This window comes from Glossina fuscipes, unplaced genomic scaffold (assembly GCF_014805625.2).
Source record: "Glossina fuscipes isolate IAEA_lab_2018 unplaced genomic scaffold, Yale_Gfus_2 0, whole genome shotgun sequence".
NCBI lineage: Eukaryota > Metazoa > Arthropoda > Insecta > Diptera > Glossinidae > Glossina > Glossina fuscipes.
The window spans coordinates 26,930,068-26,938,937 of record NW_023998414.1 but is presented as its reverse complement, the minus strand read 5'-3'; the positions used below and the strand labels follow the sequence as shown (position 1 = coordinate 26,938,937).

Genomic DNA, 8,870 nt, shown 5'->3' with positions numbered 1-8,870 from the left:
CATCTACAGTGATAAGTAAACAAAAATCAAAAAATTCTAGGCTAAACGAATAAAATTAAAATTAAAACCGTTCTGGGGATAGTTCTTCAGTATTTGATTGCTTTGATCGCAACATGTCTCGTAGCAGGAAGGATGAATAAAGTTTCGTATACTTACTTATTTGTGCACTTAGACATGCATTAACTTATCTTTTAACAAATTCTTTTGTAATATATATTTTCAAGACATTTTTAATACTACAATTCGAAACTCTCCAATACTTGACATTTAAAGTTCTTTAATGTTTCAAAATAGTTTCCTTAAGAGTGCGAAAAGTGCACCAACAAAATCGGAAACTAATTATCAAAAAAGCATTAATTCCATATTACACAAAAAATCCAAGCAATCCAAACGAATAAATACAATAATTCGTGACCAGCTTTACAGCAACAACCACAATCGAAACCAGCTTTACAGCAAAAATTTATATTTGCGAAAACGGTCGTATTTTTAACAGGGTTGTTATATCGAGTTTAATATCTTGTTTCCATTCCATTCCATTCTATTCCAATTTTTACGCACAGATATATTTCCATGTACCAGTTTGAAGTTGTTTTGTTAGGCATTACATTATCTCTTCGTACGTCGGTTTGTTTCAAGCGAAAACCTCTATGCCCAAATTATTGATACACTTGTTTCTCAATTATTTATTTTTAAAATTTCCAACTACTGAATACATAGTTAAAAGTTTCTCTTTTTGTGTTGAGAAAAGCAAGAAGGTGTGAAACTATTTATCTTAACTGTTCTTAACTACTATTTATTACTGCATGCTACTTTTATATTTAATTAGTGTTGCCATTTTTATCTGCTAAAAGGTGGAAATGTTAAGTTTGAGACGGAAAATTGTTATTGTCAATTTAAAAAAACAAGAAAAAGAAAATATTCAATCAAATATAAGCGTTTATTAAAATATTTTTAAAGTGGGTTTCCGAATTGGCGATTTCTTGCAAGGTTTTAATATTATGCTAAACATTCTTTGATGATAGAAGAATGAGATTTCACATATTTCATGTAAAGGATAAAGATTCAGAAAATGCTAGACCGAATATATTATTGTGGCGTTTATATTTTGTAATTCATGAAAAATGGCAACGCAACTGTTTTTCGCTTTTTATAGCAATTATTTCAAAAAATTAAGGTGGACTGACATACGAGCGCATCATTACCGTTTTCGGGTTAAAAACTCTCAAGTGATAAACGCAATGGGCAGACTCGTTACCATATCGTTACCATATCGTTTTTCAGGAAGATGTAAGCAAAAATATGTACTGTTAGAACCAAAAATAAAGAAATCAACGTAAATATAGATTTATAAACAAAAATAAAATAATTTGTTTAAAGTTTATGCCACCATCGAGAGCCTTTTTGTGTATTAATAGAGTATTAATTTGGAAATTATCATTTATAACTCTCTAATAGAACAATACCAACTTCATAAAACCGATCTCTATTGCTTGGTTTGCATTTCTTACAAAATAATGCAAATTGTAAATCACATAATATAAAAAAAGTGTACATTACTGTAAAATAAGCATAGGTTAGACGAATAACCTTAAAAATCAAAAGAAACGATCATCATTCCTTTTTGTGCTTCTTTTACGTTCTGTGTAATTTGCATGTAATTAAGTAAAACTGTATGGTTTGTCAATTCCCATAAGGTTTTGTAAAAAGTCGGCAAAGCTGAAGTCCCAGTCCGAAAATATATATAAAGCCTCATTATGTCAGCGCCGTGCCTTTTTTCGGTATATAGTCAATAAAGCACATGTTCAGTATTAAAAAACCTAAAGAAAAAAGAATTTTTGTAAACCTCAGTTAGTAAACACTTACTTTATTTATATTATATATTTTATTAATACATATGAAGTACAACCCAGTTTTTACATGGAAATAGAAAGCGGTTTCTCCTAGACGTTCATTAAAAAGAATTATTTATTGAAAAATGCGTTAATTTTGAGACGAACTTCGTTTGCGTTGGTATTTCTTGATTTCGTTAAAAATCGAGTGATATATCATCAAAAAATTAAGATTAGGTAACTCTAAAAAGCAGCTGTCATCTAACATAAAAGCACGCTTTTGGAAGCGGAAAATCTTACAAATCTAGAAGGAATTATTTTAGGAAGGACGATTAGAGCTTGAAAATTTCACAGAAAGTACTTTCATAAAATTTACTTTTGCTTCTTCATATAAAATAAATAAAATCAAAATTAATTATAAAACGTAAAAGTATTTGAAAACAAAAAGCCCATCACATTAAAATCGTCGCGGAACGCACGAGAAATTATCCGCAATCATTATCCGCAGCATTAAAAGAAAAGGAAAAGCACTTACAATGCCAAGCGATACCATTGCTAAGGTGAGTGCTATTACTTTCCTTACTCGGTGGAAAATTATTTATCTTGTTGTTCGTTTTTGCAGGTACAAGATTACAAAGACTCTCTAATTAAAAAGGCAGAACAACTGATTACACAGGGTTTCCCAAAGAAAATAGTTCAGCTTAATGAATTGCTGGCTACGCCAATGTTCTATGAGCGTAAATTTTCTGATGTCCATCAAGACCTGAACATTCCAGTACCGGACCCTGTCTTGGTTAATAACAACGATGGCGGTGATATGGATAAACCATCAGCCAAGAGAGCACGTACAGAACCACCCTCGGTTTCTGGTGTTAAGGTTATGTATTTACCAACCGGCAGTGTACCCTGTAATGCACCATTATGTGAGATGATAAAGATCGTTAAACCCATAATACGCAAGCTGGTAGAGGATTGTAAGTTTATGATTTGGGATAGTCTTATATTTCTTATTCTGCAAAAATTTCCATATTATGTTTTAGCGAATTTTCTTAAAATGTGGATTTCCTTTATGATACCGAAAATCGAAGATGGCAATAATTTCGGAGTTTCAATTCAGGAAGACACCCTGGCCGAAATACAAACCGTTGAAACGGAAGCTGCTGCCTTTTTTGATCAGATATCTCGTTATTTTCTATCGCGTGCCAAAGTCGTCTCAAAAGTCGCAAAATATCCCCACATTGACGACTATCGACGCGCCGTTGTCGAGTTAGATGAAAAGGAATACTTGAGTTTATGGCTGGTAGTTTGCGAAGTTAGAAACCGATATTCATCGTTGCATGATATTGTCACCAAAAATATGGAAAAACTTAAAAAACCGCGTTCCTCCAATGCTGAACATCTTTATTAAGGAGGAAGTCACTGCTCTTCTTTTATTTAATTGTGGATTTACGTCTTATAATATATTTGATAAAACATTTTCTCTTCTAATATAGTTAAGGGCTTATATATTTCCATAATTACACAAACATACATACACTCATTAACACTTAAGTATGAAGCCGCGTTATTAACAGATTGTTTATTTTATTAAACGCCGCTTAAAATTAGTCAAAAAATATATAGCCCGTTGAATTTCACTATTAAAGAGAAGAAGCAAAAGAATTTGGATTTTTTTTTTTTTAAATTTTCGATGGAAAAACCAATGAAATACATATTGAAGACTATTTTATGCACGTCGTCAAAATGGACAAGTACTAAGCAAAAGAAATAATTTGGATTTTTTTTTTTTTTGAAATTTTTGACCGAAAACCAATGAAACTACTACTATCTCTTTTACCTGTCACGAGCTTAAAAATTTGCCTTTGCGTTAAACCTTAACCGTGCTATTTTGAGAAAAATCCTAAATTACAAAAACTTTAAGGTAAATGATTAGATTTAATGTGTCTTAATTAGATCAATTAGATGAAAATGATTAACCATTTCAAGGGTTTGATGCATCCTATACTCTCTAGCAGGAAAGGAAGTGTTTTCTAGAAAACTCCCTTGTAGTCGTTGCACGCCATCACAAAGATGACGGTTAAAAGGACATACTCTAATGTTTGGCGCAACTACGCTTTTACTATCCGAGCAACGAAAACTTCTAATGAAAGAGTAAAGACAACACCGGTTAATGGACTTTCTATGATTACAAGCTCTGTGATTAATGAAAAAAGTTAAATAGCAGTTGCGATATAGTTGTTGTTTCATTTATTTAATACAGTCCTTAGAATTGAGACGAAACTTGGAAGGCGAAAGTGTGCTTGACTACTATTTGGCAAGGGAAGATGAACAACCGTTCCAAGTTCTCGAGAAACCCTTAGACGTCATCTGTTTTCCTTGCAATCCAAATCGGGTAATACGGAAGTGATGTTCATTACCCGGTCATATTGATTCTAAAAGAAATTTTCCACGTATTCCGTTATTAAAAATTTTTGACAGATTATGTTAATAAGAATTGTTCTAATTTTAAAAGCTTTAAAATGCTGAGATTTCTTTATCCTCGCCATATCATATGAAGCAAAATTAAGCTTATATAAGAGGTTTTTTGTGCAATTTGTTTTGTAACAGTTATGAGGGACTCGATAACATATCGTCTTCGTATTTTCCATAAGGCATTTGCATATCCGATTAATATGGTAGGTATCGACATTATACAAAAAATAAACGAATTCTAAAAGAAGTCCTTTACTTTAAATCCAACATTTTCTTTATTTTAAATATTATAAATTCGCCTTAAAGAATTAATATCTTACAACATCTTTTTCCCATTAACTTATTATATCTTTATATCGCCTATCTAACGAGCATCAAAGACCACCACTGAAAATGAATATCATAATTCAAAGAAAAATATATTGCGTTAGCATTATCGAGAACTTACATCTTTTAGTGCGCTTTTTATACATAATACGATAGCCACACTCGCGACATCGTATAGGATCACGGGGACGCATTTCATTTTCATGATGACATTCTATAAACAAAAAATTGAAAAACAAAAATCTATTACTTTTTTCATTTACTAGAGAAGCGTGGGTTTTCTTAATTTAATATGTCTTGCATAAAATCAATTACTTACCACCACATATATAAGTCATGGCAGCTTTTAAAACTGTTTCTTTAGAGGTGCCTTCGGACATTTTTTCTAGATTTTTCGATAGCTTTTTCTTGTACTTTTTAAAAATTTGCTTAAATTTCTCAAGATATCGCGTGCGGTTTTCTCAAGCAACAGATGTAAAAATTGTTGCAGAACGATTGAAAGAGAATTATTTCTCCCTTTTTATACAATGTTGTATTTTCTGGTCTGTTTTTGACAGGTATCACTTTCCTAAATATTCTTAATACGTACAGGTTTTCATTTTAAATAAGCCTACGTCCATTTGTTTTTTTTTTCAATTCTTCACTCTTAAAGTGTTTACGGGGAGGAAGATGTGGATTTATTTATTGCCTTTTGTTTAATATAACTGATGAGCCCACCATATTGATAATTTATATAATTACATAAGTTATATGAGATTTAAAACAATCAAACTAAGAGAAATGTATTGATGTATTGTTGTTCTGTACTCATTTTGGCTTAAATTATATTATCGTCGTCATGATATATCAAAAATAATTCTGATCACAGTTTACAGAAGAAGCTTTGTTAAACTTCGACAACTTAGGATGAAAGAAAGAATCGAAAACATTTATGAAATTCGTAAAAGAAGTTTTCGTTCTAGGCAGTGAATGTGCTACATTTCCTAATATGCCGCAAAGAACAAACTCTGAAGTTCACGAACACTGCTTTTGGCTTTTTGTATCATGTACGAATTCTCAAAGTTGATTATATACGTTTATTTATAGTTGAATATAAAGATTTATTTCCCATATTGTATTAAAGCGAATTTTTTGCAAACTTTTTAGCTTTGCAAATGACATGCAATGTATTAAATATATGTGAAAAAAAAGAAAAATAAATCGTATTGTTAACATGCCTGGCTTTAGAGTGGCTAACTGCAATTTCGTTACAAAAACAGCGAAAAAATTAAATTAAAATATATTCTTACCTATTTCTAGACGTAAAACAAATTTTTAAAGTTTATGCAATAAACGGATAGAACTGGATAGAATACGTGTTTGCAAATGTGATCTTTTAGAGAAAACTAATCATTTGTCCGAATTAAGCAATTTTATTAGTTATAACATTACCTTGTGACAGCGTTGTTTTCGTTGCGCAGGTTGGTTTTTTTTTTAAATGGCAATGCTATAATCCCTATCTCTATTTGCTATATAACTTACGCAAGCAGAATTTTGAGAGGTATTGTTAGATAGTCTGAAAGACCTTTAGAAACCCTATATATGCACATGCTTTATCTGGACAGCGGGTATTTCTTTCCATTTTCCTCCTACTATATTCTATATTTACCTTTTATTTATAAAGTACAAAGTAAGGTCATATACATTTCCATATTTTGTACTTAAAGATAATCATTATTATAGAAATCAATGCGGATAGTCAAGAGCAGGTATAGTTACCATTATTTTTAAAAACAGCATTGTTTTTTATTGACATGGATGAAATGAATTTACCGCAGGCTTTTGCTGCGATATTATATAGTATTTTTTAAACATTTGCCTTCAATTCGTTTTCATTGCTACAGGAAAGTTACGAAACTTGAGACTTGAGTTGCCGCCGAAGCTTCTCAATAGGATTAAGGTCAGGAGGCTGATATGGCCATTTAGAGACATCCATGTTATGCTCCTGCAACCACGCGTTCATCTCATTGGATCAATGTTTCGGCATATTCTTTTTGGCGTACGGTAGTATCGCAGTTTCCAATAAGTTTTTATACACAAATCTTGCACAGTGCTTTCTATGAGATGTATTGCATCGATACTCTCTTAAGAAAAGCAGGCCTATACCATAATATTATACCATTCGCCGCCATGCTTCATTGTTTTTTTAGTAAATCTAATGTGGAATTCTTTTCCTTTTGACCGAAGTACACTCTTCTCATATGACTTTTAAATGAATTAGTTTTCGTTTCGTTGCTCCCAAACATATTTCTTCACTTTTTTCGCATTCTGGTCCGATTCATTATATATGGGTCAAAGCACAGCCTTTCGGTTTCTTCAAATTCTTTTCTGGGCATAAGATCTTTTCGAACTAATATTGAACGTAATAGTAATCGTCGACGAACAGTTCGTGATATTACAGCTTTTCCAATACCATTGGAAATTGAATCGAATGCCTTGAAGGAGTCTCGCTTTGCTAATAATATCATTTGATTATCGGAAGTAAGGGAAGTTTTTTTAAATGCTCCGCGTCTCTCAATATTTTGTTTGAACTTTAAAGCATTGGTTACGCAATTTTGTGACCGGCATAGTGGAGCGGCAATAAATTTGTACGATTTTCCCTTATTAGCTGATGAAGTAGCCGTTTTTCTTCATCGCTACAATAATATACTCGACCCATCCAAAAAATTAATTCCTTCTTAAGAAATACGATTTACTTTGACAATCTACATGACAGTAAAATATTACAAAGAAAATTTAACTTTTCGTAACCTTAAAGAGGACGCAACTATTTTACGGTCCACGTGAAAAAGTTACAAAGTGAAATTCAAAGCCCTCACCTTGTCATTGGAAGAATTAGTTCACGTAGGATTCCCGTAAGATTTCCGAAGTTGATTTTTAACTTTTTTCGCACATGTAAAAACGTTGTGGGGGCCTTGTAGAAGTTGCCTTCCGGCATTTCTTTCGTGCGAAACTCAAAAATATAGAAATAAAGGCCAGAAACGTACATCCTCTAATTTGGGTGAGGAACTTTCATGAAAAAGATTCTCGATTTTTCAAACAAACTTATTCCTAATAATGAAGATTATTTTCATATATAAATAGACAGTACTATCACACATGTGGCAAAGTCAAGAGAAATAGTCAAACCATTTTTCTAACTTCGCTGAGCGCCAGTGCGATAGGATCTTTTGCTTTATGTATTCGAAAATGCTGCTGCTCGGCTGTTCCGCTGAATGGATATACATGGCGTCGCTTGGCCTATACATATATATTTTTGTTAAATATACTAGGTATTTGCAACATTTTGCCGATATTTTCTTGACTTGAGTTCGCATACGTCCGTCCGTCTACCGCAAAAACTGCGAAGGAAACAATTTTCAACTTGGAGTGACAAGTTTTATGGCACACACTTGTATATTCTCCAGAGCAGATCCCTTTCGATTACCGTTCATTCAGATCGATGCGGCCATATTTATAAGGTTAATGGTTCAAAGAAGTTGAAGATGTGCGAAAATAGATGAATGAGAGGGAATTCATATGCCACACGATAAGTGGCAAGAGACTATAGATAATGATGGTACATTTGAAGATAAAGACAGTGGGAATAGAAGCTTAATTGCGAATGAATGATACCAATTTTCATATATATATACATATATATATATATATAAAGCTAAAATAACAACACATTCCTATTCCTGTTTATTTTTAATTTTGTAACTACAGTTGCACCAAAAATAGTTGGCTTGCAGGTAAGGGTAAATTGACCAGGATTATGTCTTAAACCGATATAAATTTTCTTTCTCTTACAATTTGAATGCATCGGATTTGTCCGTTATGTAACATTAAGCGTGGGTTCGCGTGATATCCATGATCTTCTCAATACAAAATCAATTGCTTTCGCAAGTAAAAAGACGAATGCTATAGAAAATATTGTCACGATGTTGCATATAAATCTCGCAAATAGCTCTGAGTAGTTTGAGCGTTTTGAAATACCCTAGATCTAAAGTAATAACCACTATGTTAAGTAATATTGCAAATCGTGAATTGCGGAGAAATCAAAAATACTGAGCTCAATCTTAGTGTTTATCTCAGTGTTTTCATGTTAAACGGTTAAACTTTGTAAAAGAAAATCTAAAAGTTTTTCTCCAGTTCAAAATTTTTGTAAATTATTTTTTAATTATTTTTTTAAAGTTTTTTTTAAGTTTTTTTTTTTTT

At 32.0% G+C, this 8,870-nt stretch overlaps 2 protein-coding genes across 2 annotated transcripts; one reads left to right on the top strand and one right to left on the bottom strand.

Moving 5' to 3' along the window:
• The first annotated feature begins 2,080 nt into the window (after window positions 1-2,080).
• LOC119638847 (proteasome activator complex subunit 3) lies at window positions 2,081-3,450 on the top strand. Its single transcript, XM_038035921.1, has 3 exons — window positions 2,081-2,392; window positions 2,455-2,806; window positions 2,873-3,450. Exons 1-3 carry the CDS (start codon window positions 2,369-2,371, stop codon window positions 3,238-3,240), a joined length of 744 nt encoding a protein of 247 aa, XP_037891849.1. The 5' UTR covers window positions 2,081-2,368; the 3' UTR covers window positions 3,241-3,450.
• A 1,037-nt stretch (window positions 3,451-4,487) lies between these two features.
• LOC119644674 (DNA-directed RNA polymerases I, II, and III subunit RPABC4) lies at window positions 4,488-5,161 on the bottom strand. Its single transcript, XM_038044344.1, has 3 exons — window positions 4,951-5,161; window positions 4,753-4,845; window positions 4,488-4,691 (listed from the first exon to the last, which is right to left on the bottom strand). The coding sequence occupies exons 1-3, from the start codon at window positions 5,009-5,011 to the stop codon at window positions 4,669-4,671; spliced, it is 177 nt and encodes a 58-aa protein (XP_037900272.1). The 5' UTR covers window positions 5,012-5,161; the 3' UTR covers window positions 4,488-4,668.
• Window positions 5,162-8,870: the final 3,709 nt, after the last annotated feature.

Coding starts and splice junctions, on each gene's coding strand:
- LOC119638847 (XM_038035921.1), top strand. CDS start 2,369: ATGCCAAGCGATACCATTGCTAAG. Junction 2,393..2,454: donor CAAGCGATACCATTGCTAAG/GTGAGTGCTATT, acceptor TCGTTTTTGCAG/GTACAAGATTACAAAGACTC. Junction 2,807..2,872: donor ACGCAAGCTGGTAGAGGATT/GTAAGTTTATGA, acceptor ATTATGTTTTAG/CGAATTTTCTTAAAATGTGG.
- LOC119644674 (XM_038044344.1), bottom strand. CDS start 5,011: ATGTCCGAAGGCACCTCTAAAGAAACAGTTTTAAAAGCTGCCATGACT. Junction 4,846..4,950: donor CATGACTTATATATGTGGTG/GTAAGTAATTGA, acceptor TTTTGTTTATAG/AATGTCATCATGAAAATGAA. Junction 4,692..4,752: donor TAAAAAGCGCACTAAAAGAT/GTAAGTTCTCGA, acceptor ATTCATTTTCAG/TGGTGGTCTTTGATGCTCGT.